Source organism: Corvus kubaryi, unplaced genomic scaffold (genome assembly GCF_017639235.1).
Source record: "Corvus kubaryi isolate FWS band 111438036 unplaced genomic scaffold, C.kubaryi_AGA036_p1.0 37341, whole genome shotgun sequence".
Lineage (NCBI taxonomy): Eukaryota > Metazoa > Chordata > Aves > Passeriformes > Corvidae > Corvus > Corvus kubaryi.
In genome coordinates, this window is record NW_024581112.1 from 6237752 (window position 1) to 6251578 (window position 13827).

The following is a 13827-nucleotide window of genomic DNA, read 5'->3' on the forward strand; positions in this document are numbered from 1 at the left end:
TGAGGCTCTGGGATGCCTCTGGGTTTTTCAGGGGTATGCCACAGGGAAATGCCCGAGCAGCTGTAAGAGGGACCGGAGCCAGCTGCCACATTGATGCCCCTGCTTGATGCTTGCAGTGGGTGCACGCCCACCTCCTGCTTTCCTGCAAATGGACCGTGAGCCAGGCTGAGCTTTTTGGGAAGGAATGTTTCCAGAGCCAGGCTACATGCCTTAAAGTATTCTCCATCCAAACTTTCTGACAAGAGACAAAACCAAGCCTTGTCTGACTCAGCCTGTAGCCTTTAATCTTTCTCTTCTCCCCAGCTACCTCCCCATGCTCCCCCATTTCACAAAAAGGGAGGTCTCTTTTCTCTTGAGGTACTTGCATAAAGAGCCTGAATATACTTGTCAAGCTCCATGCAGAAATGTTAATCTTGCTTGCGAAACAGCAGCCTTGGAAGACCCTCCATCTCCCGAGTCTTTGCAGCCCCAGTAAATGGCCATTTATTAGCTGCAGTCCATAATTTGCTTCCTCCAGTGACCCATCCTGTAATTTTCCTTGAGATGACAAGCTCTGAATGAAAAGCGTACTCATTTTCCAGCTATAGCATATAAAATATGGATATGGTCATGAAATCTTGAATCCATCAAAAAAGCAGAGACTTTTCCTTTTAGGACCTAAGGCTCTAAGGACCAAGGGCTAGGCTAGAGCCTCTATAACCTGCAAGCTGCAGTCTGCTCAGGCACAGAGCAGTGATACTGATCTCAATTACCAGTAACTTGATTCACTCAAGTGCTCTGACAGATGAGCTTTGATGAGCCCCACAGTAGTAGTTTAAGAACTTCCTGGTGATCCTCCTCCCATTACTCCCTTTGCAGAATTGGCAGATGGGAATGTGCATCCTCCCGTGGCTCTGCCATGGCGGAGTTTGGTGCATTAGCTTAAAAGCACTGAGACACCAGATGATGAACTGGAGCTGCTGAGACTTTCTGTCACAGGGGCAATAACTTGTGGCTGATGGAGGAGGCAGACAGCTGGATATGAAAGTAGACTAAACTGCCACAAAAAGACTGGCCAGTTCATCTGTCAACCCTAAGTGAGTGGTGAATCAAACTGCATTAGCTTCTGCTCAATTCTGCAGAGCAGCAGTTGTCAGGAAGTTCATACCCACTACACACAGGGGGACAACTCAAAACTCAGTCCTCATTCTAAAAGACTATGGAGAAAGTGAGCAGTGGAGAGACCTTACCTGAGAAAACCACAAAAGGACTTCAAGACAGCCTAGCATTCAACTTTATTTCTTTAAACCTGAATGCAAGCCAACTATGGTCAATAGCAAACAAGAGTCTTTACAGTCTAAAATCAGCCCAGAGGTTTCACTTTTTCTGGAGCCAAGGACTCAGAGATGCTATGCTTTGTAAATGACCCTATGCAGACTATGGCTACCACCAGTCTGTGGAATAATTCCCTTGGGAATGTTCTCCAAACACTGCGGTCAGTGAATGACAGCATCGGCAGACCTGGGAGTATGAGCTTATTTGGTTTAGCAGAGCACCATTAGATACTGCTCTATCCTAAGCCACTTCATGGAGGTAGGCAGGGGACTGTTCTTCTGCATAAAAACTCCTGACATTTGAGTCTTGGTGAAGAAAGGTTTGAATTGGCTCATAAAATCATAGACTCATAGAATGGTTTGGGTTGGAAAGGACCTTAAAGATCATCTAGTTCCAGTGCCCCCACCATGGACAGGGACACCTTCCACTAGACCAGGTTGCTTAAAGCCCCATCCAGCCTGATCCTGAACACTTTCAGGGATGGGGCATCCACAACTTCTCTGTGCCAGCGCCTCACCACCCTCACAGTAAAGAATTGCTTCCTAATATCTTATTTAAATTTACCCTCTTTCATTCTGAAGCCATTCCCCCTTGTCCTGTCACTACACACCCTTGTGAAAAGTCCCTCTCCAGTCATTCAATGAGAGTTTCTTGGGGCAACGGGCACAGCCCTAACAGGGATAAGAAAGACTGCTGAAGTGGAGCTGCACAGAGCTGAACATTTAACTACCATACGCAGAAATGGAAACCTCTTCTATCCCACAGCCTTCAACATCAGGCACTCTTCACCTCCTCGAAATGCATACACTTGCTAAGCCATATGGGCTTTCAAGTGCTTTACAGCATCCTAGTACAACTCTAGTCTTATTAAAAATCTTGTCAGTAACTGTGAATGATGAAATTGTACCCCATCAAAATGAAGCAAGATAGTTCATATCTCATAGAATTTTGACCTCGGTACTCTTCATACACATTCATACTTCTCTGCATCTAACCCTCTCCAGGCATAGTTTCAAATTCATCTCAACACCATGAAGGCTAGAAGCACTTTTCTAAGGGGATGCTATAATTTTACATAATCATGACTCCAGAAGAAATCCAGACTCCTTAACCAGATATGTCTCATACTAACCCTGCAGACATGAACACAGAGGCTGCAGAAGAAAGAAATAATTAGAATGTGAATTATAACATGAAATTTCATAGACATGCAATTGCTTTGCTTTTCATTTCATCTTTAATTGTAGCCCAAAAGTGGAGTTTTCTTGAGAAGACAAGCAGAAAATCTGGAGCCTGAGAGGAATCTAAAGAAGCTGCCTTACAAATGTGCCTATCTGAACTCATATGTATACATATATATAAGGAGTTACTGCCCTAGGATGTTTTAGTAGAGTTCCTGTAAGCATCAAGCACTGTCCTAGATACAAATAGAAATGGTCTGAGTTCGTGAGGAAATCCTGAAAAGATAACAGAGGTTATTTTATCCTTCAGGGAGGCTGTGTTCTTCACTTGGACTGAGTCCTGACCAGCCAGTCTTCTCATTAAGACTTCTTCCTTTCAAACGAGACCATCCAACTAGGTAGTTTGAGAATAGTTTATGATGAACACTAACAAATAACAAGCATGGGGAAACAAAAGGGAAAATAGGGGGTCCAGGGAGGAAAGATAACAGTGTCCAATGGACAAATTTAATGTTGAGAAAGATATGAGGAAACATGTCCAAGAAGAGGATGCAAAACCAACTCCAGAGCTCACACCAGAAGACAGAGTTCAAAATTATGGGAATATATAAAATATATAAAATATATACCAATATTATGCAAATATAATAAAGAGAAATATCCAGCAGTTAGTGACCTAGCTGGTTTAAGTTCAGAGAGATTCTCAAAAATCAGGACACCAGTGCTACATAGCCTCACTGAAATGGGGAAAGTGGTCAGTGGAAATGACTGAAGATGCAGAAGACTCAACACCACCTTCCACATGCTCAGGACTGGAGAACCAGAGGTCTGGAAGTTGAGGGAGAAGCAGCTGTTGGAAGATGTTAAGCCTGCACAGGGATGCAGTCTAGGACATGGTGTATTGCCTCTGTGGGAAAGGAATGGCTTTTCAGACACCTGATTGTGTTCCCTGGAAACATTTTGATAGGAAAAACAATTTGTTAGCCCTGAATGATTTCTTGGAATAAATCAATTTCCCTCTTTTGCCAGGAATGACCATACAATTCACAGAAGTCAGCATAAAGCCAGTTACAGCTGGCCTTAGCTATACAAGTAGAAATAAAATGGTCTTGAACACTCCACATGCTGGTGGAAACCTTCCTGCTCATTCCAGGAGATGCTGATACTGGCCATGTCTAGGGAAAAGACACTGAACTGGGCAGAGCACCTGATACGTCCCATGAGGCCATTCTTACCCTGCATGTATCACATGGCAGATTTTCTTCCCTGGTCAGCTGGCCTAAGCAGTCCAGTAATGATCACTGGGTTTTGTTTTACAAGTTCTACTTCCAAGTGAAGAAAGGAAACCTGTGGGATGGGGTGCTTGGCATCAATAGAGGGAGAAATATCTGCTTATGGAATGCAAAATCTTAATTTTTTTCTTTTTCTATTTTTTCTTTTTCATAAGAAAGAGCATTCCCCATGGCTACACACACAGACATCAGATTTAAAAATAGCCAAGTTCCACCTCGACTGTGGGTGAGTGAAAGACAGAAGACAGATGCATTGGCTGCCAGCTAGACTTGACATCCACTTTTTCTTTCCTCACCCTGGCAGCCAGCAGTTGCACACATGTGCACAGGTAAGGTCCTTGGTGGCAAAGCACACGGTGTCTGCCTCCCGCTCAATTCACTGACTGCTGCCTCCCAGCCGTGTGTCTGGGAGCCACATAAGCTCACACTCCCCATTTAGTGCATCAGGCGTGTAGAAATCACCAAGTTCCCCCTATTTGTGCTGCTTAATTCGCAAATTTCTCACTAGTCATTTATGTGTGGGGATAGCTATCGAGTTCCTTGCAAAGGTTAATGCATCTCTGTTTCTGGCTTGTTTTGTTAACTCCTTTAGTGCCTGATCCACATGGTCACTTTCCATGGCTCCAGCCTATGTAACAAATGTGTGTGCTTGTGCATGACTAGTCTCATTTTCAGGCCCTGGCCCAGGTCAGTTTAAGGTGATCCATTTCAAGGAACCAGGTCTTGGTCTTGCTTCCTTCCCCCTACCCAGGCTGCAGGAGATTCCTCCTCTTTTTCCTAACTGGCTTTAATCCGCCCACTGTTTATGCTTCCAACCAAATGCATTCATTGAAAACATAAGGTACTGCTGCCCACATACTCAACATTACTCTTCATGTGCTCATCAGCAATAGAAGCCACAGTAATTCAGCAAACTTGGCTATTTTATTTGCAAACGTGTTTACAAGCACCTCTTTATGTATTTACCTAAATCACATGGCTCACAGAGAAGTCCTTTCCACGGGAAATTATGGATGCTGAAAAGTCACACGTATTCAAACCGCAACTTGACAAATTCAGAAAAGGAAAATTCATCCAGTGCATTAAACTTTAATTAATTGGATGTCAGGAGAATATTTGAGGGCAGTATCACTGTAGATTTATATTATTCTTACAGGTTTCCCTCTTTTGGTACTGCTGAAAACAAGATACCTTTGGTCTAACCTACTGTGGACATTTTTAGGTTTTTATATGTGTTTTTTGTAATTTTAGTGTGATATGATTTCCTAATATACATGTTCCAGGAGCATCCAGGCTGCATTAGGGTCTTACAGACACACTGTAGAGCACAGTAAGTATTTCTCTTTCTACATTCAGAGCTTGGCATGCTAAGCATCACATTTCTGGTCTAGGATGATGGACAGGAAGAATAGAAAATATCCCATGATCAGAAGCACCTTAGAAATAAAACAGTCTTGGTCTCTTCTGCGTAATGACAAGACATTGAATCCTGTTCAGTTTAACAAAAAGATGGCTGCAGAATCGATATGGCCACTACTGATGAATACTAACCTAGGAAGGACCAACAGATGTCTGGGTTTACTCAGGCATGTCTTTTCTTTCTGTCTGAAATGTTTGCCCAGGTGGAATTTTCCCACTTGTCCAAAATTTCCAGACATTTGACCAGAGCAGCAGCAATAGCTGTAGCTATGCTCTGCATGACCAGAAAGTCCCAGTTAATAACTGGTGCAGGCAGGCATATCAGCTGTACAGCACACATGTATGCACCTGTTTACAAAATCCCGACCTTAACTTCATAATATAATAAAAGAGAACTCTTAATCCAGGGGCCAAGATATAAGAAAATCCCACATCTGGATGCTGAAGGTGGGCATGCTCATTTTTCACGTCAGTGTTTTCAACAGTGGGGAGAAACAGCTGGTGGAGTAACCTGCCAGGGACCATAGGGAATCCTCCACCATCAATGTTTAGACCAAGAATGGGTATTATTTCTGAAAAACGCACACTCAGTCATAAAGGAAATGAAGAGGGAAGTCCTGGGGCCTTCAGCCTGCAAGGAGATGCTCACAGTGGCCCCTTCTGCCTTTAAAAACTCGTCATCATCCTCCATTTCTCAAGATACCCTCCTCTCATGAGAGCTGTCAATACTCACATATCAAGGATGATCTTTGGAGAAGTCAAGACAATGTGGCAGTGAAGGGGCCTGACCACCCTCATGAGCACACCTGGCTCTTTACAGTGGCAGCTGGATCTTAATCCCATAGCTCCTCTAGCCCAACAAGCAAAGGAAAAGACTAGAAGTGGAGACCAAGGGACATAAGCCAAAGGCTGCAATCAGACAAAAAGAATCAGGATTTTGTCCAAAAGCCATATATTTCAGCTGGAGACTACTGGTTTAAACATAGCAGCCACTCCCAAGGAAGTCACACTCATATTTGCAAGGGAGCAGCTGACGGTCCTGCCAGTCCCACAAACTGAGGCAGACCTCAGCCAGGGGGAACTCACATCCAGACCTGGTGGCCCTAGTACCTCTGTTCATGGGACATTATGTTTTTCACCTTACCCAGTCACAGGCTGTTCCTGCCAGCAGCCTCAAAGTTCCTGACCTGTTATTACAACATGACCAATGGAAAACCAAAAAATATCACCCAAATGTCTAAGGAAACCATGAGCAGAGGCACTGAGCTACATCCAGCACAGATTTTTCAAAAGGACAAGGATTTTCATGGCTCAGCATTCTAATTTGTTTGACCATTTATTTCCAAGGAACACATCCAAGAGTGACAAGCTCCATTTATTTCAATGGGCAGCATATGCCAGCAACGTGAATGGCGTATGCTATAAAAGAGAATGGATGTTCTCAAACACCCCACAAAGCTGTCCTTTCGGCAGACAGAGGACATGCAGGTAATGGAAGTGCCGCTCTGCTCTGACAAGCAACACCATAAAAGCAGCATCGTGGGTTCTCATGTTTGATGTCTCCCCATGGCAGACCTGCGAGATTTGCTCAAACTGAAAGTGAAAAATTATTACCTAATACCTGGCCCAGGGCTGGAGAGAGCAGTTGAACTCTTTCATTAATCTGCTTTTCCAGGCCAGGAGGACATCTCCTTGGGACATATGGCCACTTCAGGGTGTTAGTGTGTCACCTTTTTAGACTTTTAGGGGCTACACACCAGCCCAGACTATTCTCAAAAATGACATCACCTTCAAATCATTGTGTGATGTGAATATGAGATGTTCACAAGAGAGTCCCCTCTTTCCACAAAATACCATCACATGGAAGCACTGTTTTCAGTATTGTCTCTTCATACTGCATCCTGAAGACAATCCTCTTCTGAATCTTGCCTTTCCAAAATCTGATCCCACTGATGCCTGAAAAGCCCTGAGCTGTGAGTCTCTTGTCACAAATTCAGAGCCACTTATGACTTGATATTGTTTGGTGGCCTGTGACACTTTACTGTAAGTCTCACAGGAGTGGGCAACTTTTATTTGCTATCATTAATGAACTAACTAATATTAGTTGCGTGTTAGGACTTATCTAGTGAGCAGTCTGGTTCATAAGGTTTTATTGGCTTGTCAGCAAGCCCTGGAAGTCAAAATAGAATGATTTTTATACTGCTTTTCAGTGAGACGGCCCCAACAAAGGTGGGGTGTGACTTTGTTCATACCATGTCTTTCTCTGGACGCCTTTCATTCTCATTAAAACTTAAGAGGTTGCTGGGAAGGAGCAGTGTGAGCTGCAATGCTGTCCACAGGAAACCACCTCCCCTTCTCCTGTACCTCCAGCCAGACAACATCTCAAGCCAGGTAAGGAAGAAGAGATGTTCATGACTCCCTTACAGCCCTCCAGCATGGCAAAATGAAATACCAAATACTCCTCCAAGGAGATTCATGTCCACCTGTGCTGCAAGGCTCACTATTCTGGATGTAGACTGCAGTAAGGCCACAGCCATACAATATCTCTGGATGCCCGCTGTACAGACTGGAGACCCTTGTTGTGCCACTGTTTTTCCTATTCATATATTAATATATTTCATATATTTCTCTTCAGTGTGTGCAGCTTGTAGGTTGCAGTTTCACCTTTTATGGAGAAGCCAAACCAATGCTGTTCATGCCATTGAGGGCATCTTTCAAACCATGTGGGAATCTCAGCTTGCCTTGATGCCAGTGAGGTGCTTGCTTAGTGAAGTGGCCAACCATAGACTTGTGGCTGGCTGCATGTGTATTTGGGGATACAAATCATAAGGTGGCTTTGCATCTATGCAGCTTCCTTTGGGACCATACTGATTGCCAACGTACAGGTCTCCACTTGTCGTGGGCTATTTCCTAAGAAAAAGGCAAAACGACCTTGAGGGAGAGCTATAGTCATCCTTCCTTTGTCAAAGGGGAACTTTTAGTTTTCATCAAATGCACTTTTGTCCCTCAATTTCTGATTGTTTCTGGTGACTTCCATGCCTGGGCCAGTTGGCCCCAAGTATGCTGAGCTCTCAAAACCAGCCTCTTGCTCCAGAGTGAGAGGCGAGTGTGAGTGGTGAGTGGCAGGAGAGCTCTCTGCTGGGAGAATTCGGCCCTGTTTCTGGGCTTTGGGGCTTTGTTTGCTCAGAGAAGAGCCAGGCTGTCAGCTCCAGCATTTCTGACTGGCTTTTTAAGGCTAAAGCTACAGAGACTACACCCTGTGTCTTGCAGCTGATGTGAGAAGATTTGCAGTATCCCAGCAGGGAGGTTTGGGTAAACACTGCAGGCCTGGCATGCCCAGGGCAAAGTGGGATCCTCTAGATTTAATACATCTGGTAGCAGAGCAGTGGGGTAATCGAATCCCAGGGGCAGTAACCAGTGCTTTATCAGGTGTCAGAAATGTCCATCATAACTACAGAAATTGAGAAGCAACTGTTTGGTCTTCCCTGAAAATTAAAACTAAAAAGCAAGCCATATGATGACAGCATCTGTAGCAGAGAGCAGGGTGGCTTGCATGAATTAGCAGCTTCCTGGCTGTTATCTGTGGCAGCCTTAGCCAGCTACTTATTCCATCACCTGCAGCTTCTGTGGGCTGAGGCCTCAGACTTACACCTTGGGGAGCACTGCAAGCCAAAGCCAAAGCCCCCAGCATAGTCAAGTTAGAGCTGGAGGAGGTCTCCTCCACAGCTTTCTCATTGAAGTGTGGGATGGTGGTCACTTGATGGAACGGGATCTTGGGCCTTGACATATGGAGCACAGTGACCTTGAACTGCTCAGATCCTGATCTCCAAAGAGCACCTGTGAAGGTTACCAGCAAGGTGAGCTGAATGGGGATGTGCCACAGCCTCAGTGGCTCGCATCTGAATCTTCCTGGCATGTCCCACTGCAGACAAGGATAGCTTAGCCAAGCATCTCCAGAAGCCTGGCTGGGATCATGCTGGATATCCATGGAACCAGTGCCACTATGTGGGGTTAGAGCAAGTGACAGCCTCCTGCTGCCTTGGAGACTTCTTATGGGCAGGGGAAGGGAGATAAATCCCCAAACTTCCCTGTGAGAAGTGTTCACAAGGATCCACTTTTGGGCATTTCTTTCCCTAGTGGGCCAGGTGTCATGCAGGGGGATTATATTCTTTGCTAGAGTATCTACCATTTTAAAAAAATAGGCAAAACCCAAAATTACTCAGGCATGCTACTCATTCCAGTTAAGGTCCTGTAAATCATATCAAGTGCAGAATCTCTCCCCATTCAAAGATCTTCCAGCCTGTTGCATGTGGGTGACCCTCAGGTGTCCCTGCAAGTGTCTTCCTGTCACGTTTCCCCCACACTTCCTACTGATGGGACCCAGAATCACCCACTGAGCTGCTGGTGAGCAGAAGAATCAGTTCTGCTCTGTCTTACCCACCCCTCCCACTGTCCCTTTTTGGGGGCTCCAAAGGGAGCCTACCATTATAGGCTCTTGGCACAGAAAAGTCCCCATGGAAGAAGACAATTACACCCAGAAAAGTGGCAGTGGAACCCACTTGAAGAGATCGGCAGGGAGGGTAATGGGGACCAGGGCAGAGAAGGCACTGCCATCTGGCAGGGGCTGGAGCAAGGTGACAGCAAGAGGAGTCACTTTGGTCACAGGCATCCCCTGACTCGGGCACAAAGGAGCCTGGCTCAATCTTGAGAGCAGAAAAGCCACAGACCCATGGCTGACTCCCTCGCCTCATTGTCTGTGCACTGGAGCAGGGAGGGCAGGAGGCAAAGGGAGAAGGGGAGGCTTTCTGTCCCCCTGGCTCTGACAGGTCCATGCCTGCCGCTCACTGGGATTGGGGGTGGGTGGGAGACAGGGCAGGGGGACCGCCAAAATAAATGAACTAAAAAACCAGTCTGATGATTCTCCACAAGCTTGGTATACATGATGCAAATTGATGTTTAAAGCTTATTTATTAGCTTACATGTGAAATGCCAGCGGTGTTTTTCTAGATCAGTGGGTATCCAATATTTGGGCGGGGGGAGACGACGGCAGTGGAAGCGAGCATGGCTAGAGACTGTATATCCAGAGGCTAGGGTTTATATCATGGGCTGCTCTCGACTGTTATAATTTGTGGCACAGATTCAGTGAGAATCTGATCTGCTGAAAATATTTGGGCTGTGAAAACTCCCACACTGTGACAGATGTCAAGTCCAATTAAGTGACTCGTGTCCAGGTTTCTGTCCAATAGGCTTTCCCATTAAATACCAATTTAAGAGGGAAAAAATGCCGCCCCCTTTTCTCCGAGCCTTTATCTCTTCCGACCATCTCTAGGCGAAACCCTTTGGTACCAGAAGTGGATCCACACGCATCTCCGCTCCGTCAGTCTGTCTCGCCCCTGCCACCTTCCGCACCCCTCCTTGGCTTCTTTGCCACTCCGGGAGGGGTGGGAGGAGGAACTGCACTTTCTTTTTGTGCATGTGAGCGTACCTTGTCCTACACCGCCGTTATCTCTCGCAGCTGCTCCGAATCCGCGCCGAGATTTTCGTTTATTTCGTTTTGTTTTTCAGCCTTCGCATATTTTTCTTTATTTTTCACTCGAAAGATGCAGGAGGAGTTAGGAAGCTCAGGGACGGATGGGGGTTTCGTTTATCCTTTTTTTTCTCCCCTCGCCAGTTCTTGAAGGACCAGAAGAAGAACTAAATCAAACATTCATTTTCCGACGGAGTCTCCCTCGCTCCTGCCCCTCTCCGCCGGACCGGTGAATTAACAAAACCTCACGTTACAACCCTCCCCCCTACCCCCCAAAAAACAACAAAAAAAATAAAAAAAAGATAGAGAAGAAAGGAGGGAGCGACGCATGGTTACCCCGACCCGCGGCGTGCCTGTGCGCCGGGCCGAGGCGGAACAAAGCCGGCAGCGCCGCGCCGGGCTCCGCGCCCCGGGCTCCGCGCCCCGGGCCCCGCGACCGGCCCGGCCCGGGAGCGGCGGGGCCGCCGCGGGGAAGGAGAGGCCGAGGGGGCGGGAGAGAGGGAATAATCCCGGACGGTGCCGGTGCTGTCGCCGCATCCCTTTTGTTATTTATCGCGGTCGGGGAAGAGGAGGAAGAAAAGCGGGGGAGAGGGCACTTTCCCCCTCTAAAACCGACCGGCCGAAGCCGCCGGTGCGCTGCAGCCGCTGCCCCGGACAAACGGGCGGAGGAGGACTTTGATGGGGAAACGCTTTTTCTCCCCTGATGCATCGTAAGTAACTTAAGTTGTTATTTATACTCCGCAAACAAACACGACAGTATAACATCTCCCATCTCTGGAGCGCTGGAGGCCGCGGCGAGGGATGAGATCTGCCTTTCCCTATTCGAGCAGGACACTTTTTCGCTCGTAATTAATTTTATTTGATTTTGATTTTTTAATTTTTCCATGCTCCGCTCCCGGAGGGTCATTTGAACTGTAAAGGAATCGCCGAGGGGGCGAGGGGACCTGGAGAGAGAGGCTGTCCAAACGACTCCACCGAGGTAAGCAGCCTTAACAATATCTTTCCCTTTTGCAGGTAGCTCGGGGCATGGGTTTACCGTAATAATAATAATAATAATAATAATAATAATAATAATAAATAGAGAGGGAGGAAAAGAAAGCCTCTTTCTGGATCAGCTCGCCAAACCCCACCATACAGATAAATCTAAATCAAAGCGAGAGATTCAACACACACCGTAGAAAAGCCTCTAAGCAACTTTCTTCAGGAACCACCGCTTTAATTGCCCGTTTTCGTACAACCGCCCTGCAAATCCTGCCTCTCTAGCGTGCTTTCGCATAAGCCCCCTCGCTTGGATGCCAGTTGAAAGGTGATTTTAAACCTTTCCCCTTTATCTTTTTGCCCCACGAGATCGCTGATACCTGACTTGCGCGCTAATGGGTTTTTTCCCTACCCCTGCCTTGTGGGCCTGATTAACGCTCCTTATTAAAAATCGAAGAGGAAGCGTTTGCGACGGCCCCGGCAAGAGACGGCCCTTTCCCAGGGAAGGAAGTTCTCTTCTCTCCCCCTCCCCAGTCCTGGCTCCCTGCGCACCCCGGGGAGCGCAGAGCCTCGGCCCCCGGTGGAGCCCTCTGCCCTGCCACGCGTGCCCCGCGTCTCGCCCCGTGGGGGGAGGCTTGGCTCTAGCCCTGCCTGGGAAGAATTCCTCCTGCCCGTCTTGTTGTTATTATTATTGTTAACAATAATAATAATAGCTTATTTTTCCCAACCGGGTCTGAGGCCTTACTGGGACTTTCCCTGGAAACTTTATGTGGAAATACTTTGCAATCTTAATTCGGCGGAAGAGAGGATGCGATGTTCCCTCCTCCGTCGGGCTCGCTCCCCACCTCGCTCGACACCCCAGCTGCACACACACACACATTTGTGTCCAAGGTTATTCACTAGTTGCCTGATGTATTGTTTTATTACATGCCGGCGTGTCCACGGACGCGCTCGGATTTGTATTGCTGTCTACATGACAGATGGTGCTCTGTGAGGCCGCAAGAAGATACGATTCAATTTTCTTTTGAAAGGCACGTCCGCATTTATTTATTTATTTATTTAGCCTCCCCCTCTTTTCGAGCAGGGAGGGGAGAGGAGGGAAAATTTAAAGGGATGGAAAAGTTTGGCCGCTGCTTTGGGGTTTTGTTTCTTTTTGAATCCCACACTTAGGAAACGGAAACTCTCCAAACATTCCCATCTGATCGCTAGCAAATGGCTATCTGCACAATTAGCAGCAGGAAAGGAAAGAAAGAAAAGGAAAAAAAGAGGGAGCACAGAGAAAAGAGCGGAGGGGAGAGCCTAGCAGATACATAGGATCCCGTAGGGATTGGAGAAATAAATCTCCCCATTGGCCTTGTTATGTTTGTGGAGCCTTGAGCTCTGTATTTAAAAGCATCATGTCTGTAGCCTGGATCCCACAGAGCGTTGCCGAAAAAGAAACGGTTTAGCAGAAACCGGCAGGCCAGAAAGGAAAATATTAAAACTGGGGGGTGATGGGGGTGGTGGGGAACCACCCTAATATTGAGACACTGGATATTAGCTTGTTTGGAAAAAAAAAAAAATTCTTCAATTGCTCTCTGGGCCTGTTTCAACACCCAAGCAAGCACGGGGAATAAGGGCAGGAAGTACACTCTGCTGAAGCTACCGTCAAACGCTAGAGAGGGGATGGTTAAATGACGGGGTATCGTTTATCCCCGATATTGCTCTCATTAGTACTCCCTGAAGGAGTCGCGACTCGTCCACCCGGCTCTCTCCCTCCTCCCCGGTCGGGCGGTACCGGCGCCGGGGGCAGGGCGCGGGGACCGGCATGTCCCTCGTGTCCCTGCCCGTGTCCCTGCTCCCCGCCTTGCCCCTGTCTCCCGCGGCCGGGGCCCTGACCCGCTCTCTCTGCTTCTCTGTCTCGGGAAGGCTCCTCCGCCCCCTCCAAGATGATGCTTAGCCCGGACCAAGCTGCCGACTCCGACCACCCCTCCTCGGCGCCCTCCGACCCGGAGTCCCTGGGCGGCGCGGACGCCCAGGCGCTCAGCTGCTGCGTCTCAGACCCGGAGCCCGCCGAGGGCGGCGGCGGCGAGGGCCGGGGCGGCGGCGGCGGCGGCGGCGGCGGCGGCGGCGGCGG

At 47.5% G+C, this 13827-nt stretch overlaps 1 protein-coding gene across 1 annotated transcript in view; it reads left to right on the forward strand.

Moving 5' to 3' along the window:
- Positions 1-10134: 10134 nt before the first annotated feature.
- NHLH2 (nescient helix-loop-helix 2) overlaps positions 10135-13827 on the forward strand; it is a 5447-nt gene continuing 1754 nt past the window's right edge. Inside the window, 3 exon segments of the mRNA XM_042031756.1 lie at positions 10135-11712; positions 13620-13796; positions 13799-13826. Coding sequence (XP_041887690.1) covers positions 13640-13796; positions 13799-13826 — 185 coding nt within the window. The 5' untranslated portion in view covers positions 10135-11712; positions 13620-13639.